Source organism: Octopus bimaculoides, chromosome 6 (assembly GCF_046866305.1).
Source record: "Octopus bimaculoides isolate indiv1 chromosome 6, ASM4686630v1, whole genome shotgun sequence".
NCBI lineage: Eukaryota > Metazoa > Mollusca > Cephalopoda > Octopoda > Octopodidae > Octopus > Octopus bimaculoides.
In genome coordinates, this window is record NC_142933.1 from 81,872,443 (window position 1) to 81,898,630 (window position 26,188).

A 26,188-nucleotide genomic window follows, 5' to 3' on the forward strand; every position below is an offset into this window, starting at 1 on the left:
GCAACACGAAATACCTCGAGTCTTTGGTCCTCACAGCGCAGAACATTGGCAAATCTTTCCTTATCTGCTTCCCCTCTGGCTAAATAAACCTGTCGCCTAGCCTCCCTTCTGGCACATTGAAGTATGTACACACACACACACACACACATATAGACAGAAGACTGCACCAGGCACCAGGCTTTACTGTCTGAGTCATTACATTCTGAATTCAAATTCTGGTGGGTTTGACTTTGCATTTCATTGTTATGGATGCGAGAAAATAAGTACCAATTGAGCACTGGGGTTCATGTAATCAACTAGCTACCTCACACAAAATTTCATGTCTTGTGCCAATAGTAGATAGAATAATAATGATTATTATTATTATTATTATTATTGTTGTTGTTGTTGTTGTTATCATTATTATTATTATTATTATTATTATTATTATTATTATTATTATTATTATTATAGTTATTAAGGCGGTGACCTGGCAGAATCGGTAGAACGCTGGGTGAAATGCTTAGTGGTATTTCATCTGTCGCTACATTCCAAGTTCGACTTTGCCCTTCATCCTTTCAGGGTCAGTAAATCAAGTATTAGTGAAACACTGAGTTGATGTAATTGATTTATCCCCTCCCCCAAAATTTCAGGCCTTGTGCCTTTAATAGAAAGGATTATTATTATTATTATTATTATTTAGGCAGTGAGCTGGAAGAATTGTAAGCAGCATTTTGTTCATCTTTACATTTTGAGTTCAGTTCTTGCCAAAGTTAACTTGGTCTTTCACTTCCGGGATTGATAAAATAGATACAGTTGAGTACTTGGTCAATTTAATCGACTTAACCCACCCTGAAATTGCTGGCCTTGTGCCAAAATTTGAAACCATTATCATTATCATCATCATTATCATTATCAGTATTATTATTATTATTTAAGGCAGCGAGCTGGCAGAATCGTTAGCATGCTAGGCAAAATGCTTAGCACATTTCATCCGTCTTTATGTTCTGAGTTCAAATTCCGCCGAGGTCAGCTTTGTCTTTCATCTTTTTGTAGTCAATAAGCTAAGTACCAGTGAAACACTGGGGTCAATGTAATCGACTAGTCCCCTCCCCCTAAATTTCAGGCCTTGTGCCTATAGTAGAACGGATTATTATTATTATTATTATTATTATTATTATTATTATTGTTCAGTAGTTTTATTTTTATAACGAGCTTTCACTTCACTACCGAGCGCAGCTCTGTGCACCTTGGGTATGTGCTGTGGTTTGCTGTGATGCTCTTATGGTTACTGTATTGAAAGTGTTTTGCGTAGGATGTGTGCAGTGCCCAGTAGTGCAATTTTCTGTATGTTATATATATTTGTAAGTCCTGGTGTTTTTGTTATGTATTTGTCTGAATATTTTTTTATTATACCTAAGGCACCTACTATGATAGGAATTGTTTCTGTTTTTAGATTCCACATTCGAGTTACCTCTATTTCCAGGTCTTTGTATTTTGAAAGTTTTTCCATTTCTTTTAGGGAAACGTTGTCATCTGCTGGTATTGATACATCCATTAGAAAGCATTTTTTTTCTTCATGATCTTTGACAACTATATCTGGTCTATTGGCCTTAATTTCTATATCTGTGTGTATTGGCATATCCCAGAGTATGGTTGCTTTCTCGTTTTATTATTATTATTATTATTATTATTATGATTTCGAGCTGGCAGAATCGTTGGCATGCTGGGCAGAATGCTTAGCAGTATTTTGTCTGTCTGCACATTCTGGGTTCAGATTCTGCCGAGGTCGACTTTGCCTTTCGTCCTTTTGAGGCTTGATAAATTAAGTACCAGTTGAACACTGGGATCGATATAATTGACTAGCACCCTCCCCCAAAATTCCTGGCTTTGTGCCAAAATTTGAAACCATTATTATTGTTGTTATTATTGTTATTATTATTATTATTATTGTTCAGTAGTTTTATTTTTATAACGTGCTTTCACTTCACTACCGAGCGCAGCTCTGTGCGCCTTGGGTATGTGCTGTGGATTGCTGTGGTGCTCTTATGGTTACTGTATTGAAAGTGTTTTGCGTAGGATGTGTGCAGTGCCCAGTAGTGCAATTTTCTGTATGTTATATATATTTGTAAGTCCTGGTGTTTTTGTTATGTATTTGTCTGAATATTTTTTTATTATACTATGATAGGAATTGTTTCTGTTTTTAGATTCCACATTCGAGTTATCTCTATTTCCAGGTCTTTGTATTTTGAAAGTTTTTCCATTTCTTTTAGAGAAACGTTGTCATCTGCTGGTATTGATACATCAATTAGAAAGCATTTTTTTTCTTCATGATCTTTGACAACTATATCTGGTCTATTTGCCTTAATTTCTCTATCTGTGTGTATTGGCATATCCCAGAGTATGGTTGCTTTCTTGTTTTCTGTGACCTTTTCTGGCGTGTGTTTATACCATCTTTTTTCTGTTGCTATTCCATAGTGTTGGCATAGCTTCCAGTGTATATAGGTCCCAGCTCTGTCATGTCTGTGAATATATTCCTTCTTAGCCAGGACTGGGCAGCCAGAGATAATATGATTTATTGTTTCTTGTCTATCTCCACATATTCTACAGTTACTTGTTATGTTTCTTTTCATTATGTGTTTTTGGTAATTTCTGGTGGGGAGGCTTTGGTCTTGTGCAGCAATTAAAAATCCTTCAGTCTCTGCTTTGAGTCCTGAGCTTCTCAACCATTGCTGGGATTTTTCTCTGTCTATTTCTTTTGCATTTAGTTTAGCCCAGTATTTACCATGTAGGGGCTTTTCTTGCCATTGTTTTATCATGGTCCGTTGCTGTTCTAGTTTTAGTTTGGATTTCATTTGTTTTATAGCTTTTGTTGTTTCTTCTTCTTCTTCTTCATATTTGTTAGGTAGATTGATTTCTTGTTTGTATTTGTCAGCTTCCTTAAATACTGAAAACAGTTTTTTGTTTTGCTCGTGTTTTGTGGCTATTTGTATTAGTTTTCCTTGCTTCTGGAGTAGGTATTTTTGCAGTCCTATGGTGGTTATTTTATAATAGTTTTCTAGCTGTATAAGACCCCTGCCACCTTCTGTGCGTTGTATATATAGCCTTTCTATGTCAGATTTTGAGTGGTGCATCCTATATCCTGTCATTATTTTTCTTGTTTTCCTGTCTATTTTACATAGTTCGTTTAGTGTCCAGTTAAGGATGTTGTAGCTGTAGCTTATAACTGGGACAGCTAAAGTGTTGATACCCATTATCTTGTTTTTAGCATTGAGCTCTGTTTTTAGTATTGATCTAACTCGTCTATAGTACTCTTTCTTTATTTTTTCTTTCATTTGTGTATGTTGTATCCTATCTAGTTCATTGACTCCTAAATACTTGTATGGTTGGCTTTCGTCTAGTTCTCTTATTTCATTGGCTTTATCTAGTGTTATATTGCTACTTTTAACTAATTTTCGTCTTTTCAGGGTTGCTTTGGCACATTTTTCTAATCTGAATTTCATATCTATTTCCTTGGTAAAGCCGTGTACTGTCTGTAGTAGTGTTTCTAGCTCTTTGTCGTTTTTAGCATATAATTTTAGGTCATCCATATATAGAAGGTGGCTGACTGTTTTTCCGTAGCATTTGTAACCGCATCCAGTTCTATTTAGCAATTCAGTTAAAGGTGTCAGAGCCAGGCAGAACAGGAGTGGAGAGAGCGTGTCTCCCTGGAATATTCCTCTTCTAATGGGGATGGCTTTCGTTTTCACAAGTCCCTCTTTTGTTTGGAGCTGTAGCACTGTCTGCCATTTGTTCATTGAGTGCCCTATGTATTTTATAATAATTGGTGCCACCTTGTTTATGGCTAGTGTTTCCAGAATCCACATGTGGGGAACACTGTCGAAAGCCTTTTGGTAGTCCACCCAGGCCATACTGAGGCCTTTCTTCTTTCTGCAGCTGTCTTCAGTTATGGCTTTATTGATCAATAATTGATCTTTACAGCCGTATGAGCCCTTGCAGCATCCCTTCTGCTCTTCTGGAAACAGGTTGTTATTTTCCAGGTGCTTACTCAATCTCTGCGATATTATTGCAGTAAAGGCTTTGTAGATCGTAGGAAGACAGGTTATAGGTCTATAGTTTTGTGGTTTCTCTGTTTCCGTGGATTTGGGGATTAAGATGGTTTTCCCTTTCGTGAGCCATTCAGGTATTGTCTCTGGCTCTGCTAGTATGTTGTTAAAGTTTTCTGCCAGCTTTTTATGCATTCCTGGCAGGTGTTTTAACCAGAAATTGGGGATCTTGTCGTGTCCAAGTGCCTTCCAGTTGCTTAGTCTTTGCAGTGTCTGGGTGACCTCTTCAGTTGTTATGGGGGTCCAGAGTTGCTCAGGTGCTAAGTTCGTTGTTTTAATTGTCCTTTTCTGGGGTTGTTGCTTCACCGACCATATTTGTTTCCAGAATTTTTCCAGTTCTTCTGCTGTTGGTGCTGCAGTAATGTCTATTTTATTTTTACCCAGTTCTTGGTAGAGTTTTTTGGGGTTGGATTTGAACTGTTTGTTTTGTTCAAAGAAACGTTGGCGTTTCTCATACCGGCGGATCCTTTGTGCTTTGGCAAGGATATCTTGCTTTAGTTTTTCTGTTGCCTCAGGTAAGTCTTTTTCTGTAATGCTGTATTTGTACAGTATTTTTGTTTTCTTGTTACTTAGTTGTGTTGATTGTTTACTAATTTCGTTGAGAATCGATAAATCTTTTCTCTTTTTTTTAATTTTGTTCTGGATGTTATTTATCCACAAGGTCTGTTTGGGTGGTAGAACTCCTGTTCGGATGGGTTTGAGTGAGTATCCTGCTTCTTTTGTGGCTGCAGTGGCTGCCGCATATATTATATCATTTAGCTCAGTGATATTGCCTGTTGTTTCTGTGGTTGTTAGTTACTTTGTTTTTGCCGGAAATGTTACGTTTGTCCTCGTGTTTTGTTATCTCAGTGTTTATATTATTATTTGGCATTGCTGTGTGACTACTATCTAGATTTTCCTGGTGTATTTTTCCTTTCAATTGTTCTATTTCTATTTCTGATATTTTTTTTGCTTTTAGAATATATCTTCTTATGTTAGCTAGTTTGTTAGGGTTCATTGTTTTATCGAGGTCTATATTTACATTATTTTTCTTCCATATTTTATATGTATGTGTTGCATTTTTGTTTTTTGGGTAGAGCACTGCTGTGAAATAGGCGTGCAGGATCGAAATGTATTCCTCACATGTCCATTTATGCCGTTTTGGTTTTGTTTGCAGGACATGAGGAACAATGTCCGGCCCTTTATTTTGACGGTCATCGTTTTCGTAGGGTACCGGTTCGTTCATTTCTGTTGTCAGATTGTTTTGCACGTTCAGATCTTCGTACTTTTTTCGTAATAAGCTTACAGTACGCACTTCTCGGTTGTTATTCTTGGGTGGAATAATACCGGTGTTATTTAATCTGTTTGTAATTTTTTGGGGTAGAGACGGACTATATGTAATCTGAACCTTTCCCCCCCTTATTTATTAATTTTTTTACGGAATCCCACGTTTTAGGCTATGGACATTCCGATTCTGAAAAATTTCAATCCCCCCCCCACCAAGCAGGCTATTTACATGCTAGAAATAACAGCCAAATCTCACAAAACTAGTGTTAGGGTTAGGTTTAGGGTTAGGGTTAGGGTTAGGGTTAGGGTCAGGGTTACGGTCAGGGTTAGGGTTAGGGTTAGGGTTTGAGTTAGGGTTAGGTTTACCCTGTGGATCTATATAAAAACCGGGGGGGGGGGGGGAATCGAAATTTTGAAATTGAGATTTTTGAAAATATATTTTCAGAATCGGAATCTCCATAGCCTAAAACGTGGGATTCCGTAAAAAAAAAAATAAAACAAGGGGGGAAAGGTTCAGATTACATATAGTCCATCTGGACCTTTTTTTGTACATGGTGTTTTGGGGTTCGAAGATGGTCTGATTTTGATGTAACACGTGTGTTTACGATCGCTGTGCGGGTAGTGGAGGTAGCAAGTTAAAATACATCATTATATTTGGAAAAATAGAAATAAATTTCAATGAGTATTACTTACTCGGATATGGTACTACTAAAGCAGCATGGTCCCTAACGTGCAGTCGCGCGTCCGCACTAGCTAGTCTTGAGTGGTCGATCCTAACCCTAACCCTATCCCTAACCCTAACCCTGTCCCTAACCCCAACCCTAACCCTATCCCTAACCCGCGTGTGCAAATGAATACGTGTTTAGGGTTAGGGTTAGGGTTAGGATCGACCACTCACGACTAGCCATATAAATTTAGGCACAGAAAAAGAAAAATAAGTTTTGTTATCAAATTTTATTTCGTCTTCATGTCTCCATTTCTCAGAGAAAACAAGGGCTAAAGTTCTGAGCAACATTCCCATAACGAAAATTAACAATTATAAAATAGGACATGCTCACATATAGGAAACAAGGATGGTCATATAATTTGGACAGCAAAAATGTTGCACATGATCAAATATAAAACAATATTTTAACAACTAATATACACACTCTTTTAAGACTGTGAGCTGGTGGAATTGTAAGCAAGTTGGACCAGATGCCAAGCAGGATTTTTTTTCCAGTTCTGAATTCAAATTCTGCCATCATGGACTTTGACTTCTGCCCCTGTATGTGTGTGTGTGTGTGTGTGTGTGTGGATATATATATATATATATATATATATATATATATATATATGTATGTATGTATGTATGTATATGTATGTATATGTATATATACATATATATATATATATATATATATATATATATACATACGTATACACACATACACACACACACATATATATATACATATATACATATACATATATATACATACGTAGGAGTGGTTGTGTGGTAAGTAACTTGCTTACCAGCCACATGGTTCCAGGTTCAATCCTACTGCATGGCACCTTGGGCAAGTGTCTTCTACTATAGCCTCGGGCCGAGCAAAGCCTTGTGAGTGGATTTGGTAGATGGAAACTGAAAGAAGACTGTCGTATATGTGTATATGTATATATGCATGTATGTGTGTGTACATGTTTGTGTGTCTGTGTTTGTCCCCCCAACATCGCTTGACAACTGATGCTGGTGTGTTTACGTCCCCGTAACTTAGCAGTTCAGCAAAAGTGCCAATAGAATAAGTACTAGGCTTATTGACTTTTTTCAACAATCTAAGTATGTCACAAGGTTTCCAGACATGAGCTCTACTCATGTGTCAAATAAAGTATAAAAGTGATATTGTCTGCAAAAATTAGAAATAATACACACAAAAATATCAATATTCAAAGTAATTAAACATAAATAATGAAATGGGCTATTTCCCTTAAGTGTTTAAAAAAAAATTTACAAGTGCTATAGGTTATTTTCCTTGGTTGTTTAAAAAAAAAATTAGTTATATGCGGTAGATAAAAAGGTCCCTTCTCGGGGCCATATTATCGATTTTTTCAACAATGTAGGTATGCTATGAGGTTTCCTCCAGACATGAGTTCTACTCATGTGTCAAGTTTCATCAAAATCAGTAAAACGATGTAGGAGGAGTTAGCTAACAATGCCACAAACAAACACATACCGATTTTCACATATGTAGTAGATACATATATATATTGCATGGAAAAAGAATGCCAGTTCTTCTAATTTGTCACTCTTTACAGGTCTCATCTTTTAAATTTATTGTACAAAACTGTTCAGTTAATTTGTAAGTTTATCTAGTCACTTTTTCTGTATTTAAGGTAATATATATCAAATATATATATACATACATATATACAGATACATATATATATATATATATATATATATATATATATATATATATATACATACACACACATATATATATATACATACATATACACATATATATGGTGGTTGTCTACTTATAAAGAGTTTGACCACCTCCTGTACCTACACCTTAGCACCACCATGGCATCTGATGTGGCTTTTTAAACCAGCCAATGTTCTGAAAAGATGCCCACATAGATTGCACCTCTGATTTGGACCACCAATACCTGCAGATAAGTTCTGCTCTTTGTGGATTTTAACATGTCTTTTGAGGCCTCCATTGGATTTGCAAACCTTCTGGCATACACTGCATTCAAAGGTGTGCAAACATATAGTCAGAATAGTTGGTAGAGGTTTGTTTTCCATGCATTCGCAGATGAGATTTGAGGTCAGCCAAAGATAGGCACGGTCTGTCACAGACTGTGCACACAAAAAGGTCATTGTCATTCACCTTCTCAATCATTACATTCTTCCTTAGATCTCTTTTGAGTCTTACTTGTGTTATCTTGGCCTCTTCAAATGCTTTTACTTCACTCCACACCTTTGTTCACCATCTAACTCGATCCGAAGCAAGGGTTTCTATATCTTCTGGAACCATTCCAAGTGACTTCATAGTAGTCCTTATACCTTTTTTTAGGTTTACGCCGATAGCATTTCCCCTCTGCAAGCTCACCATAAAACAGCTATTTCGGCAGGCATTCATCCACCATTCGAACAATATGGCCACACCATCTCAATTGGTTCCTGAAAATCATAGCTTTAATTGAGGTGATGCCTGTAGATGCAAAGATATCTGTGTTTGGAGTAAAAGAACTCCATTTAATGTTTAAAATGCGATGAAGGCATTTTTGGTGGAATTGTTCTAACAGTTTAAAATGCCTTTCATAACAAGTCCAAGTTTCATAGGAATACAACAGGGATGGTAAGACAAATGATTTGTAAAGAGCCCGCTTTGTATTCTTATTTATATGTCGCTGGCACTAAACATGTGACTCCAAGACACCAAATGCTTTTGCTGGCCTTTGAATTCGCAGCTGTATTTCTGTATCAAGATTTCTATAATTTTGAACAGAGCTTCTAAGGTAGACAAATAAATTGACAACCTCAAGTAACTTTCCCTTAACAAAAATTTTAGCGGGGTTACTAACAGCACCACATACAGGTTGATGCAATACAACTGTTTTTTTTTCAAGTTGATGGTCAAGCCAAAATCATCACAAGCTGAGTCAAATGTAGATACAAGAGATTGCAGACCTGTTTCAGAATGACTGACAACATCACAATTGTCAGCATACAAAAGTTCCCTAATGAGTGAAGTAAATATATATATTCTAAAATCTCCTTAGAATATATTCTAAAAACTCCTTATAATATAATTTTATTAATATATAATTAGAATGTTCTTTTACCTCAATACTCCTTTATTAATATCAGTATATACCTATTAATCAATATTCATAGATACCATATAATGAGTTAGTTTTTTAAGTGTGCAGTGTATGTAAATATTAAACTATTTCTGAATAATTTTCTTTTCTTTTCCTCCCTCTATTGTGGTATAAGTTTGGTATATAATCAAAAATATCCATAAATTTCTATCCTTTTGTTAATATATTCTTATTAATAACCCAATGAATAACCATAATCTTTGTCTGTATACAATATGGCAACATTGTTTTAAAACTTTTAACTATAGTACTACATGATAAGACTTCCCCTGTTTCATTATCAATGGTCTGCTAGTGGACGACCCCTTAGTTATCAGCCAACATCTTGTCTTAAGTTTTTCTTTATCAAACCACATGAGTTTACCAAACCTCATGACTATACCAACCATGATTTCTGTCTGCTCTCCCACCCCTACCCCTAACAGATAATTCCCTTTATTCTCTTAAGCTTTAGATATACAAGGTTTGATATGATAGTCTATAAATCTAAACTAAAAAAAAAAAAAAAAATCAGTGACAGGCAGAATCTTCTTTGACATTTTATTTATTAGCTTCCATGATGTGGCTAAAGCAAGATGTTCTCTGTCTGTCTCCCTAACCTCTGGAAGATTTTAGGTATTATACTAATGTGTCCATCTGTTCTAATTTAATTAAATTCTATGTCTTTGTGCAGCTGAAGATTGCTCTGCATTTTAAATTGATATAATAATTACATCATTCAATTAAATGGAGTTGTATGAAATGATCATACTGCATTACCTCTGGATATCCTTGTTGCATTTAATCACCTTACTTTGAAATTGTATGGATAAAACCATACTAAATTCTGGTGCCTAAACTTAAATACTATATCCACTTGAATCTATCTATCTATCTATATATATATATATGTAGTGAAACTACCTCCCGCCATTAGATACAAACTACTATCGCCATTACATACAATCTTCTCATTTAAATATAAATAAATGCGAGCATAGTAGAGAACCCATTCCTTGTCCATCACGTGACTGATCATTATTCGAATCAGCAACTTCTTCGAACCGTTCCCGCCAGAACGCAAACTGACCAATCACGGCCCCTAATAAGGTCACGTGATAGAGTAAAATTCTAAAGGCATTTGGAGCCCTCTTAACGCTATATATAGATCAACTCATACCCAATAATTTGTCTCGGTCCAGTTTCTCTTTGAGAACTGTTCCGTGTACCACACGACAGCAGCAGCAGCCAGCGACCACTTCAGCAGCTTCGTCCAGCCACGATGACCTCCGCCGTCGCCACATCAGCAACAAGAGTCTACTACTACTATCCAGCATCATCATCATGACCAACACGATTAATACCAAACAGCCTCTACACTACCAGCGTCAACACGAATTACTATGTACACCAAACCAAACCTCCGCGGCACATCTCTCTCTTCGATTCTGTTAGGTGACTCAGCTTCACCACGGTAAATAAACAGACAAGAGTTCTTAAACAGACAAGAAATTCTCAGCCAGCGATGAACATCTGTATAACAAGAATCAAGGCCCTGGCATCGACGCCAAAACACAACTAGTGATAAGCTCTGCCACACTCAGCCTTTCCTCACTTTCACATACAGAACTTTTCCTATAGTGTACTAACGATCTGGTATAATTGTCCACGTGTTATTGACTCTCTTTCTATCTGCTGTAATAATACACATACACATACATACTTTTCTTTGTACGACGGCCTGTCTTTGATTATGTTCTTATATGTCGCATTCACACTCTCACACAGACATACATCTTTAACGCTACAATAAATATCTCTGTTATTCATCTAATACGGCTGTGGTCTTTCATTACTGGTCATCTATGTTATCGTCGCATAACATATCATGTATATCATCATTTGATATATATTTGTATGTTCGACCGTGTGACACGTTTAAATAAAAGGAGTCCTCTGTTTTTCCATTCGTCACCATATCTCCTTTTATGAGTTCGCACGGTCGTCCCTTACATATATATATGTGTGTGTGTGTATGCATATACATATATATATATATATATATATATATATATATATATATATATATATATATATATATATATTGCTCAGCAGCATTTCTTCCAACTCTTACATTTTGAGTTCAAATGCCACCAAGATCGATTTGCCTTTCATTCTTCTCGTCTTGATAAAATAAGTACCGCTTGAACATGGATGTCAATGTAGTTGACTGCAGGTTTAGTTTCTTTTTTCTCACGACTCGTTAAACGATTCTTATCGCATAGAATATAATAAATCATTTGGTAAATATCAAGATTAGGATAAGGCATTCTTAGAAGACTCCGTGCTTCCCGAAATTTCCCGACACTACTCCTGATGTGCTTGTGCCCCCGCCTCTTTTCTCTGACTGACCACTTTTCTCTTTTGTGTTTTATTCTATGCAGTGTACGTGAACTTTAAACTTTTATTATTGTCTTTACTTAATTGCCGCTTTCTGTCTTATCTTTAACTCATCTCTCACGAACTGTGCACATGAGTACTGTATAAAAATAATTTTATTACTATTAGACAAAAGGCTGCGAACTGGCAGTAATCATTCGCACGCCAGTTATAGCGCTGAGCGGCATTGCGACCGCCTTTACATTCTGAGTTCAAATTCCGCCGAGGTAAACTTTGCCTTTTCTCGAGGTCGATAAAATAAGTATCAGTTAAGCAATGGGGATCAATGTAATTGACTAGTCCCTCTCCCACAGAATTTCGGGCCTTGTGCTTATAGAAGAAAATTATTGCAAAATGAGGACAAACTGTTTAAGCTATCTCCGAAAGAATGGCATTTCAAACAAGCAAACTTTCTTATTACGTAAGACGGTAATCATAGATAATTTACACCACATATAAACGATATTCAAATAAACACAATCCCTGGATTGACAATGAAGTACTTGATGTTTTTCTTTCTTTTCTTTCTCTTTTTACTTTGCTTTTTTTTTCTGTCTTTCTTTCGTACTATTTATGTATCATATACATACGTGTTATATATGTAATAGAATTAACGCGAAATAAAAAGCTGTATTATACATATCTTCTTATATTCTAACGGCACATATTCAAAATTCTCTAGAGGGAAAAGAAAACCGGACACAAAACATTCAATGTTTAGTAAATCTTATTTTAAAAGATCTGTCTCCATCACATGATCAAACAATGTATATATATATGTAAACAATCGATAAAGAAATAGTGAATAAAACCACTTTACCTGACTGTTCTCGGATATTTGGACGAAAAATTGGCTCTGAAGCAAGGATTCCGCCGAAGCAATTTCGCTAAATCACCACCTAAAGTTACTGAAGCACAAAAAGTAAAGAAAATTGCCAGTGACAAAACAAGGAAATGATTCATTGTGGAGTTGTTTCACTTCGAAGTTAACACTAATTGATAAAGTGTTCGTCTGTTACTACCACAGAGTTACTTCCCGTTATATCTAAGCGTGTGTGTCTGTGAGTATGCGTGTGTATATGTGAGTGTGTACGTGCGTATGCTTTCAGTCGTCCAACCTTGTACTAGTTTCAGTTTTTCTTTGTACTGTCCTGTTGCTGGGGCACCGCCTTCATTATTCTAGTCGGTACTATCGATATCGACACATATTTTAGTCTGGTACTGATCTTGTGAATCTTAGTTTGTCAAATCACTGTTATCTCAGTGCAAACATTAACACAGCTACACAAAAACCTATGCACGCACTCTTGCACACAAATATACATAGACACATATGAATGTAAACGCATACATAAATACGTACGTTTATACATGCATACATTCATACGTACCTACCTACATACATACATACATACATACATACATAACAAATACATATGCATGCATCTAAAACGCATCCATTAAACAAACATACAAATCTGCGCATACACTAACACCAAATACTGCACACACACACATATGCACAAATACCTAGATGATGTTGATAAAAGTTCCAATGAAGGAGCCTTGAATCTATGTTAGAGTCCGGCTCTTTCTCTATGGACAAGAAATACAGAAATGAAACTGATTGATAACATACATACATCGCTATCTCGATTTTTGAAAAATAACTTTTGCTGTCTCTAAATTGCGCCTCCCCCCCCCCTCTATCACTCTTAACTCTAAATCCGCCCCTCGCGTTGACTGTGTACGTATGTGTGTGTGTGTGTGGTGGGGTACTATACATGGAATTGAAAAATATTGGTCGAAAGAAAATTTGTGTAGGGCGTTGTAGATTGAAAATAATTTGGAAAAGTTTTTTTCTTATGTTAGGTGGAGTAGGATTTGAAAATAAATAAGACATTGCCGAATGTCAACATGTCCACGTGTTCATTTTCACTTTCTGATAATAAAACGAATGTCACATACACGCACACACACACACACACACACACACATTCTATTTTTCTATTATGGGCTTCGATCAGAAATTGTGGCCATGCTGGAGCATCAGCGTTAAACTTCTTTATTTTACACTTACCTGGAATCGGTCCTGGTGGTGTAGAGAGTTGAACAGTTGCCGTTCTTTGCGTTTTTTGCTATGATGTTGTTCATCTGGTGTATCACATAAATAAATAAAAATTTGTCTAAATGTTCTTTGAAAACATCCACATCTACGAGGATCGACTGAAAAGTTCATAGGCTGATCAAGACACTCTTATGTAATGAGGTTTATTTTTCACCATAGTTCCCCTTTTACGGTCCACATACATTTCTTCCATCGGTATTGCAGTGCTTTGATCCCATTGGTGAAGAAATTTTCGTTCATTTGATCCCAATAAGTCGCTAGCAGCGGATGACGTCATCACCACTGCGATACTGGTTTCCAGCCAAATGTTTTGTCATGGTGAGGAACAGATGATAGTTGGGGGCTAAATCAGGAGAACAGGGAAGGTGATCAACCAGTTTAGAGTCACAATCATGCACAGCAGTCACTGAAACGAAAGGTTTGTTCACTGGAGTATAATCCTGATGAAACAAGACCCCATCCTTCAGTTTTTCTGGGTTTTGATCTTGATAGCTTTTCGTAACTACCTCAGCAAGTTGGCACAGTACTCTCCATTGATTGTGGACCCTTTTGAAGATAGCCAGTAAACACAATGCTTTCTGCATCCCCCAAAGCTGAAACCACCATTTTCCCTGCAGATGAAACTATTTTGGCCTTCTTTGGAGCAGATGTGAAGGGGTGTTTTGCTCTACATGGACTGTCTCTGTCTCTCGTTTAAAGTGATGAAGCTAACACTCATCTTGGTTAAGGAAGCCTTCAAGGAAACTAGCTGGAGCTACATATGACAATCTCAGATTTTTCCGTGATGTGATCAGCTTGGTGCGCCTTTGATCAAGTGTCAGAAAATGTGGCCCACCCCAAGCAGAAACCTTCGTCATGTCAAGTTCATTGTGCAAAATATTCTCGACTCCATCACGAAATATATTAATAGCATTGGCTATTTGATTTATAATCGATCGCCTGTCATCCATCACCATGTGGTGAACACGATCAATGTTTTCCTCGGTGCTGTTAGTTGCAGGATGTCCAGACCTTGGGTCATCTTGAAGATTCTCTCTCCCCATCCTAAATTCAGCTGTCCACATTCGTACTGCTGATAAAGCCGGAGTATCATCCCCTAATGTAACAACCATGTCAGCTTGAATGTCCTTGTGGGAGGTGGGGATAGGATGCTAAATCCTTTTTCTTCAGGTACTTGATAACAGCACGATGCGAAATTTTGTCCATTTTCAAAAGAATCGCTACTAGTTACGTTTAAAGTGTTCTTTGAACATTCAGATGCTAGTTTATTTGGAAAGAAACAATGCAGTTATCAATAAGTAGGGTTGAAATTAATGCATGCGAGATTTCATAGCTCTAGCATCACTCTTTCATAGTCAGCCTATGAACTTTTCAGTCCACCCTCGTGTATATATATCAAACTGCATATCTTTCGCGTCTTCTCTCGTGGGAGAAGAGTCTCAGCTCTTTTAACTTCTTCCGGTAGTCCATCTGTTGGACCGTGGAAATCTTATTGGTATTGTGGTTTTGGATTGCCACTGAGCACAAATGTTCTCCGTAAGAACGACTTGGTTTCCCTTTTCCGTGTTCTGAATGATTTTAGAATCCAACCGGCGAGACGCCAGCACATTGTTACCATCTTAGTAAATTGCATGCAGAATGATACATCGCCACTCAAGTGAATTCGCAGGTCACGCACCGACTTGTCTCTGAGTGTAGGATTACAATGTTGTATGGTCTTGTGTATCTTGATCGAAATCTGTTGGTAGATCGACGTAGGAGTATTTTAAACTTGCCAGCTTTAAATTGCATATTGTTTTCTTCAGCCCACTTGTAGATTGCGATCAAATTTTTCTGTTGTTTTGAGTTATCTTCAGGTCTTTAATTGCTTCTGATACTTTTATATCATCAGCACAGATGGTGAGAATGGCTGACTGTATGGCTGAATGCATGCCTGAGAGAGAGAGACACCACGGACAATAGTGGTCCTTATACAGTTTCTGAAAGATCTACTGAGTATTGATGTCTTCTCAGAGAGAGAGAGAGAGAGAGAGAGAGAGAGACTGCCGCACAACGCGCAGTTCGACTTACAAGAGATACTGCACGACGTTCTTACTCAAGGTCATGTTCCTCGTGTTGGTCAATGACAGCATTCAACTACGATCCTACAATTGACTTCAGTAATTATCCTGACGTTCAAATAGGCTGCATGTCCACAATCTGCCAATTTTGCGGAACTAAAAAATGGCCTGGAGAAACTCCCGGCATGTGCTGTTCCAACGATAAGATTACAGTACCTCTTCTACAAGATCCTCCACTCCTTTTGGTTGATCTTTTGACAGGGGCGTTTCCTTATTCTCATGACTTTCTCAAGCGGATACGTGCTTACAACTGCGCGTTCCAAATGACTTCCTTCGGCGCCAACATCATACGAGATGGACATTTCATGCCTTCCTTTAAAGTGCAGGGGCGGATTTAACATAGAATTGGTTCCCTGCAGCCGCATGACGCTACCGCGCCTCAGTTTCCTCAGCTCTACTTCGTGAGAGACTACGCTGACCAGGTATACTTAACTAATACCCCAGGCAACGCCGAGTACGCCTGCTAGTATTAATAAAAGTGAAGTTCAATCTTGCTTGCAATGTTACACAACCAAACTGGTGCATAATGGGAAAATACTATGAATTAAGTTGCTCCTGAAATGTTAATACGGACGGAATAAAACAAGTTTAGCGTAAACCGGACCAGTAGTTATTGACACATTCGGGGTCTGGGGGTATAAATCCCCAAAACAGTGCATAATGAGAAAATATTCCGAATATAACTTTATCCTGAAAGGGAAGAAACTCTAACCTTTCGATTAGACACTGACTTGACAGCGAAAAAATGCAATTTGTATTTTTTACAGTAAATGCTTCTATTTTCGCTTTTGTTAAACGCAATATTTTAATCATCTAGAAATATTTTGAAGTGAATGTGATTTAAAAAATGTAAATTGTTTGTAAAGTAAGTATTTATATTTTAGCTTTCTTTAAGCAGTCAATATTTTAATGCTAAAAATTATTTTCAAGTGAATACCATTACAAAATTTTTGTTAGCAAACTTTAAAAAAAATATCTTAAAGTGAAAATGACTTTAAAAACGGTCAATATTTCGTAAAAGACCCGTTCGTAACCTCGGTGTGAAATAATTTTTTTCCATAGGATTTTTCGAGTGCTTTCAACGTATCTCACCTCCAAATATTTGGCTGCTATTTCTAGCACGCCTTGCTACCACATCTATTTGCGATAAAGGACTCAAAATACTTGTTACGTGGTAGCAGTGTGTGCAAGAAATAGCACCCAAATCTTTTCTTTTCTGGGGAAAGGAGTCGCTTACACGTGATTTCAATGTTACATTCTTTGAAAGCATGCGAAATAACTTGGCAATGAAAAAAAACACGAAACAAAACTCTGTTGCGGGGAAACTCAGGCATTCCCGGTGACCCAACGGGTCACGAATAGTCTTTTAAAAATTAATTCAGCCATTCACCCAGTTTACCAATTATAGCAAGATCACGCAATTTGTGATATATCCCATGTTTGGCTGTTGAAAGCCTTGACAAAGTCGATATATCTATGTTTGTGTGTGTATGCGCGAGTTTGCGTGTGTGCGTGAGAGTATGCACATATATAGTATATTATTCCTACTTAACTCTCATTCACTCTCTATTTAAAAAGGGAACTGGTAACTTCCTCTATTTCTTGCCATGGATTATCATTGAACTCTCATTTGAAACTGCTAACAGACCTTACCTACAACTTCATTATTTATTTGATCATGGAACTATGTAACGCATACTATTTTACTCTGATTCGTTTTGACAAACTAGAAAATACTAATATTCTCTATTGGGGATATTTTTTCATTTTTACATTTCTCTGACTTATCCGTCTCTGATAACGGTATACTCAGCTCATGGAATCCTCATTCAATATCATGATCCACACGATTGGCTATTCTAGAAATAGCTGTAAGAGACTCTATATGATTGTATTCTCTGTATAAATTAAATAATTTTTTTTCCGAGTGATGCTAATTATTTTGTTTTTTTCATTTTTACTTTAATCTATATCCGCCTGCTCAAGGAGGAACCACTTCTAGCCGCCTCAGATAGGCAGTTTCAATATCATCCTTTTCAGCTGCAGTTCATGCCGGAGTTCTAGTGGTAATCTATATTGAGTACTTATAGTACATACCTATTATATTACATTAGTTGACGAAAACTCTTCGCATGCACATTTTATGTATATATTTCTTTTCTTTCTTTCTCTCTCTCTCTCTCTCTCTCTCTCTCTCTCTCTCTCTATATATATATATATATATATATATATATATATATATATATATATATATATAGATAGATAGATAGATCGATAGATATGTAAGAAAAGCAAATGTGCTATTCTTTTTACATTGCAGTTAGTAAATTCTAACGTATACGTATTACTACGATCAAATCATCTCAAAATGCAATAATATGCACAGTAAAAACAGATGATCATAATCGAATTATTTCAAAATACATTATTATATATTCTGAAATATATCATCCTCACAATACATTACTGCAATCAAACAATTTCAAGATTAAGGATTCCAAGGTCTAGTTTTACATTCAAATCACTTCAAAATACATTATTGAACACTTCAAAGTCCATAATTACAAAAATACATCAATATATATAATAACACTACGTTTCTTTTTGTAAAAATATACTTTCTCTGTGAGTAAAAGTTTAACGTTTGAAGTTGTTCAATTTGTTTCAATTTATAAGATTTATACTTTTAAAATCATTCCACACGAGCTGGAGTCACTCTATTTTTTGCATTAATCTCATAATATTTAATTAGATAGTTTTTAAAATTATCTAATGGCGCTTCTTCTCTCTTGCTATAACAGCGTATCTACATTACTGTTCAGTTTGTCTTTTACACTTGAAAGTTCAGTCAGCTGTTTTATCTTATCTTACATACAACATACAATGAAATGCCATGAAGTTGTCACGCTGGCCGATGGAGACTAAATCAACAAACGGAGTGGGAGTGGCCGACAGTAGGAGATATGCCTTGCTCTGAAATAATCGGTATTTAAAAATAATAAAAAATTATCGTGAATTATATTTATTTTATCAATTTCACAAGCTCACACGCGCGCTCATAACACGAAAAAGAGCACGCACACACACACACACACACACACACACACACACACACACACCAAATATGTACGAAATGAAGTTATCAAACTCCTGTTTTCGAAGTATTATCTCTTACGTAACAATTATAAATTTAAAATATAGATATGTATGTATATATATATATATATATATATATATATATATATATATATATATATATATATATATATATATATATATATATATATATATATATATATATAGATAGATATAGATATGTATGTATATATATATATATATAGATAGATACGTATGTATATATATATATATTTATATATATATATAGCAATAAGAAAATGGAGAGAAATATATGGTACTCACCAACTTGCAGACATTGTTTTATGTCAATTTACCTGTTTATTTTTCAACTAAGAGGACGGTCACTAGATGTCATTTTTTATTTTTTATTACTGATATGACATAATATGTCATCTGTGTTTGCATATTGCTTTTATAGTCCTGTCCTCTTAGTTGAAAAATAAACAGGTAAATTGACATAATACAATGTCTGCAAGTTGATGAGTACTACATATTCCCTTCCATTTTCTTATTGCTATATAAATTAAAGGTAAAATTTCTTTTTACTCGCACACATTTATTGCACTTAGTAAAAACACTAGTGTAATAGTAATTAGGTATCCTTCCGGCAGTATATTGGATAGATATTATCCCTTAGTAGGTTGGATTCACAACCCCTAACTTTCTTGGATATTTATGTGTATATATATATATATATATATATATATATATACATACGTACACACACACATATATATATATGCATACACACACACACGCACACGCACGCACACACACACACACACACACATACACAAATATGTATCTGTAAATTATGTGACAATTATTCAGTTGCCAAAATAATACGATTTTCATAACATATTTTGATTGCCTCGATAACTGAAGAGATGCTGGTGCAGGTTTCCGCCCCGACATCCGAAACTCGGAGTTTTATTATGGCAACCGAATAATTGTCACATATTATATTACAGACACATTCCTCTATTTACTTAATATCGAGGTAGCTTTCATTCTTTTGTTGTCTTACCATTACTATTAATACACACACACACACACACACACACACACACACACACACACACACACACACACACGCATATATATATATATATATATATATATATTTAGATTTAGATTCAAAATTGAATATGGTACTTATGTTTAAGCACCAGAATATAGTATGATATTATTCCCACTTAGATTTTGCCACAATTATAATATCTCTATTCTACTGTAATTTTCTACATTTTTGTGCAGCTGAAGATTGCTCTATATATTACATTTAATGTAATGCTCGCATTACTTAAATAAATGGAGTAGCATGAAACGTGCGTACTGCAGTCATCTTTAAAATCCGTGTTGCTTATATATATATATATATATATATATATATATATATATATATATATATATATATATATATATATATATATATATATATATATATATATATATGTATGTATGTATGTATGTATGTATGTATGTATGTATGTATCTAACGATTATAATTTGAGTAGTTACCAATTGTAACGGTTAAGATTTTTGTTATAATTGCAGCGTGTTGTAGGATGGGAAAAATGAACAATGCATGAAGTTTTAAGAAAATATTTATTTACCGTTACGTTACAATACCTTACCACGACGGGCAGGTTATAATAGATCCATAAACATGCGAAGTAAAGCTTGTGTTTGTGTCCTCTTCATTGTTTAGTAGTAATCCACAGAGAGAGATAGTGGTGTTGTAAGAGAATAGAATCAGAGCTAGTGTGAGTTGTAGGGTGTGGGACGTTGTCTCACAGATGCTGACAGTAAACTTCATTTCTCCTTCTGGTCAAGGTTCTAGCTGGTCAGCCAGACTTCGTTCTCACTGAGTCGTCACCATGTGACTGGACTCGTTGAGTCGTCACTGATATATATATATATATATAAATGGAACAAAAACGCAATAGAGGGCAATAAAACATTCGGACAGATAGACGATGAAAAGGCGGACAAGAGAAACAACAATTAGAAGGATAGGCAAAAAAAGACGGATCATTCGTAGCCTTCTTTCCAGAAGTCACAACCGTCTCTGGTATTCACCCCCAACACACAGTATTCACTCCAAATAACACACACAATGCACATGTAAGCAACACGCCTGAACACGCACTCACATCCCAATGCACTAACACACACACACACACCTCACACGCACGCGCACACACACACACACATAAACACACACACACACAAATACACGATATGCACATCGCTCTACAGAATGCACGCACTAGGTTACTTATACACATACTCACACGGTCCCACACGCACACAAAGGCCCACATAATTTTAAGCTCGCCCATGCATATATTCACGCGCACTCGCCCCCATTCACACATACACACTCACACACACCATCCTTACATACACACACGCGCTTGCACAACCAAGTTCAGCTGGATCACCGTTATTGTCTCCTTGTTACCCTGCCTCTTTCTTCCGGTCATTTCATCATGCTGAACCGTTAACCTTAACATAATTTTTGCCTCTCTCCACTTTTTCCCCTCTCAATCCTTTCTGTTAAAGAGCGGAGGTTCGAAACGTCAAAGATTTTTCCATTCTTCCCTAAACTAATACGCCTGCTTGTTGTTACCTCACCTGTCTTCACTTTTTATTTTCTGTAAATATATATGTACATATGTACATGTGTATATGTATATATTTATGTGTATAAAGGTATATGTATATACACACATGCACATGTATTTGCTAGCACATACATACGTGTATATATAAATATGCAGATGTATGAGTGTATGTGTGTGCATATATGTGTGCATATGGCTGTGTGGTTATGAGTTTGCTTCCCAACCACATGTCTGTGAGTTCAGTTGAACTGCGTGACACCTTATGTCAATGTTCTCTCCTATAGCCCCGTAGCCTCCAAAGACTTCTGTGTGTGTGTGTGTGTGTGTGTGTGTGTGTGTGTGTGTGTGTGTGTGTGTGTGTGTGTGTGTGTGTGTGTATGCATGTGTGTGTGCGTTCGTGTGTCTGAGTATATATATATATATATGTGTATATATCTATATCAGTGGCGGCTCGTGTATAGGCACTGCGAAACTGCAGCACCCCCTGTTTCACTCGGTATTATTGATAACATTCAATATAATTAGTCTTTTTTTCCTTATTTCTTTCTTTATACTTGCACATCATATAATCCTTAAGCTTAATGTCAGTAGCCATACCCTAGTTTATGAAAAAAATATAAAAATCCTTGTATAGAATTGTGTGCTTCACAGTTTCAGCGACGCGGTGTTTGGCTGTTGTGCGCATGCTCACATGTCCGAGATAGGAAGCTTCACGCTAGGGAGAGAGTGCACTATCGTTCACGCAGTGCCGACCCCGGTGTGTTGGTGAAAAGTAGTGTTTCTTTTTGACTACGCGTATGTTGTGCTTAAAAACGTGTTTATATTCTTAAATGTGATAAAGTGTAAGATTAGATTATTATCCTGCTTCCAGCTACAGTGTTGCTGCCAGGATTTAATTGACCATTATCGATGACAAATGGGCGTCCACTACGCCTACGATCTTCAAGGCTCAGGCCTCCACTGCCAAATCGTTTAATCCATTTTCGAATTGACCACTCACTGGTCATTCCCTCACCAAACGTTTCGTTCATATCGCGCTTTGACAGTTCCATTTCAGATGATTGTAACAACGGTGGAAAAAATATCAACGTTAACTTATTGGTGCATTTGGGCAAATCTATGTCTGTATTAACAGACAATTGCAAAAAATGTTTTTAAAAAATTCAAAGTTCTGCAAAAATCCGGCGCAAATTCTTCATGATTCAAAACGCTGCTTACTTTTTACTCAACCTAACACACGCACGCACACACACACACACACACACACACACACACACACTCACACATATATACACATACATACATATAATACACAAATACATGCCCGCTTGCGCGCGCTCACACATTTTCACACGCGCACACTTACATCTACACATACGTATAGTTTTACAGGTTTCAGTCACTGGACTCCGCGAATGCTAGGTTACCACCGTCAAAACGTCAGTATTTATTTCAGTTAAATACGCATTTTATCAAGATCACTCTGTCGAACTGGATACTGTTTTAATTGATTAAGATATTTCTGCTCACTACGTCAAATATGTTAGCACGAATTAAGTTTGTTCTTCATGCAAAAAAAAAAACCCTTGGAGTATGTTCTCTAAATTGAATTGGTCTGGGAAAATTTTCCCGTGTCCTATTCAGTGATATCATTTTCCAACAGAAGTGTGCATATTCGCGATATAGCCGAAATATAGATACAAGACCTGGAATTTTGCAGGAAGGAGTAGTAGATTACATCGACCTCAATGCTCAGCTGGAACTTATTCTATCGGCCCCGAGAGGATAAAAATCAAAGTCAACCTTGGCGAAATTTGAACTCAGAACGTAAAGCCAGAAGAAATACAAATAAGAATTTGTCCGATATGCTAATGATTCAGCCAGCTCTGTCCCCGTTCAGTTTTAAATCAATTGAATTTCGGAGTTACCTCCCTTATCTTTAACGCGTCTACTTGTTAGTTCTGTGTATTTTGGTAATGATAAATGTTAACTGATGGATTGTTTTTGTTAGGGATTGATTATGTCAGTGCTTCTCAAACTATCTGATATGGCGTACGGCAGTTTTTTTTTCCCCAATGTGCCAGAGACTGGTAATATTTCTAAGTTATATTAATTTATACCGGAAACAATATATATAATGTGAAGTATATTTGCCACTTAAATGCGGCTAACCACTAAGGGTGAATGCTACTGTAGCTTGTAGCCTCAAGAGAACACCTTCTCCAGCTGGCTATTGACACACTTTCTGTGCCCTCTCAGTATTTGCAAAGGGAAGTCATCCTTCCCATCGTCGACCTGACGTGATACGCACGAACCCGAGTTTCTGGGTATTTACCCTTCGTCAGCGCACGACAGTCACCGCACGACATTTGCAAATACATATATATCATTTTTCCAATGACAAAAATTCACTGATCTCGAAAAAGTGTAAACAAGCAATAATAAATCTCTGGACGAGGTATAAACTGTAGCTGCACGACAATGTGAAGTATATTTACCACGTAAATGCGGCTAACCATTGCCGCATTTAAATGGCAAATATACTTCACGTTGTCTTGCAGCTACTCTTTATACCTCGTTCAGAGATTTATAATATATATAATGAATATAATAAAAGTTGACAATTTTTTTTTATCTTATGTATATTTTGTAAACAAATAATACAATATTACATAAGTATTTTATAATGTTTCTTTCTTTCCTGGAAACTAGCTGCGTACCAGCAGCTGATGGCGGACCACCACTTTACATAGCACTGGATTATAAGAAGCGTCGAAACTCCTAAGTGCGTGCGTGCGTGCGTATGTATCTATTCTCTTGAATTCTACAGGTAACATATAACCCTGTACAACCTGTCGTATGGTCGGGTAGTTGACAACTAAACCAGCAACCCCACTAAGCTTGCTTGGTGAGGAGGAGGATGATTGGATACCCTGCAGAATGAAAACAAGACCAATGAAAAAGGCGAAGGAACTTAGAAGAGTTAACGAACGGCCAGCAAATAGTGTGTACACACACACACACACACACACACACACACATATATATATATATATAGAGAGAGAGAGAGAGAGATTATGTCTATCTTTGTAATGTCCATTTTGTAATTATGTAATTAATAAATATAATTATTCATTTATTTATCTCTATTTTCTTATTTTTCGTATATATATATTTACTAGCAAACGCACCCGTTCTTTGGACGGTTTAAGTTGTTTTGGTGGTATTTTTTTCACTTTGTTCCAGTTTCCACCTGAGCCCAGCGAGCCGTTTGTTCAGTAGTATCTCCTATGAAGTAAATTTGAAGGAATCGGTGTTCAATGTTGTTGACAGGAAGAATAGTGCCTATCCGATGATAGGTTTGGCCCTGAATTTTGAACGTTGGCATAGAGGAGTCTTCGTGAATGAGTTTGTAACCGAAACTTGTAATCTGGAAGGCAGAATTATAAGCGCGAATTTTCTGTATAAATTGCTGCGAATCAGGGAATTGACCAAGAGAGGAAAGGCTGAGGAATGTTTTGCAGGTCAGGCAAGCGAGCCATTCCGTTTAAGCAGCTTAGGCCAGCATAGGCAGAAGTGGATGCAACGTTGCGCGCCTGACAGATAGCACTCTCTTCTGGGGCTTTTTCGGCTCCTGTGACAGAAGTGGATGTGTGCCCGACGGATAGCACTCTTTTGTGAAGTTTCTGCAGCCCTTGCGTCAGCAGTACGCACTCAATAGGTTTCATGCTGCTCTGGAGTAGTTGCAGCTCTAGAAGCAGGAGCTCTTTCCAACAGTCTACAGGACCTCTGGTCCTCAGTTTCCTTAGCCTGCCAGCGCTGCTGCCTTCCTGCTGTAGAAGACCTTCTGCCAGTGCATGCCCTCTTTTTAGGTGACATGCTTGTATTACCTGGAAAAGGAAAATGGGTTTTTGTGTACCAAGTGATTATCGATTCTATTATAAGCTGTTTTCCCAGAGAGCCTGCGCATAAAGTGAAATTGGTATAGAGCTTTCTGAATGATACGTACAGCTTTCATTAGTGGTAGTAAAACTTTTATTCAAAGGTTGATTCTTTGGGACGAATCATGTGTGATTGTTTAAAAAAGGCAAGAACCTCAATGCTGAAATGTATTTGAACCAATGGGCAACAGTCGAAATATCATAATGATATATAAATATATCTATATATAATTATTAATTTGCCTATACGGTTGTATGCTCGCGGCCACTAACGTTTTTATTTTTAGAAATATTGTTCTTTTATATATATCTATATCTATATCTATCTACACACACACACACACACATACATACAAGCTGGTGTATCCGGTATTTCCTGGGGGTAACGCCTTATTGAAACGCCTTCTACTACTCTGATATAAGAAAGCAATTTCGTTATAACTGCCACGAAAGGTGCATTTTCCGTCACGAAAAAGTACAAAAACTGTCAGCTGGAGGAGGGAGAGAATGTTGAAGGTTGGCGAGAGAGGTTTTCGGAGGTTGGCGAAAAAGATTGTCGGAGGTTGGTGAGAGGCAAAGACATTCTGCT

General features: G+C 36.7%; 1 protein-coding gene across 2 annotated transcripts in view; it reads right to left on the reverse strand.

Annotated features, from left to right (window-relative positions):
• LOC106881834 (cathepsin Z) overlaps window positions 1–12,659 on the reverse strand; it is a 48,243-nt gene extending 35,584 nt beyond the window's left edge. For both annotated transcript variants that reach the window (XR_016242343.1, XM_089354151.1), the window contains exon 1: window positions 12,463–12,659. Coding sequence is in view for 1 of the 2 variants with exons in the window: in XM_089354151.1 (XP_089210277.1) it covers window positions 12,463–12,605 (143 nt within the window). In the remaining variant the exon portion in view is untranslated. The remainder of the gene's footprint in view (window positions 1–12,462) is intronic.
• Between the last annotated feature and the right edge of the window lie 13,529 nt (window positions 12,660–26,188).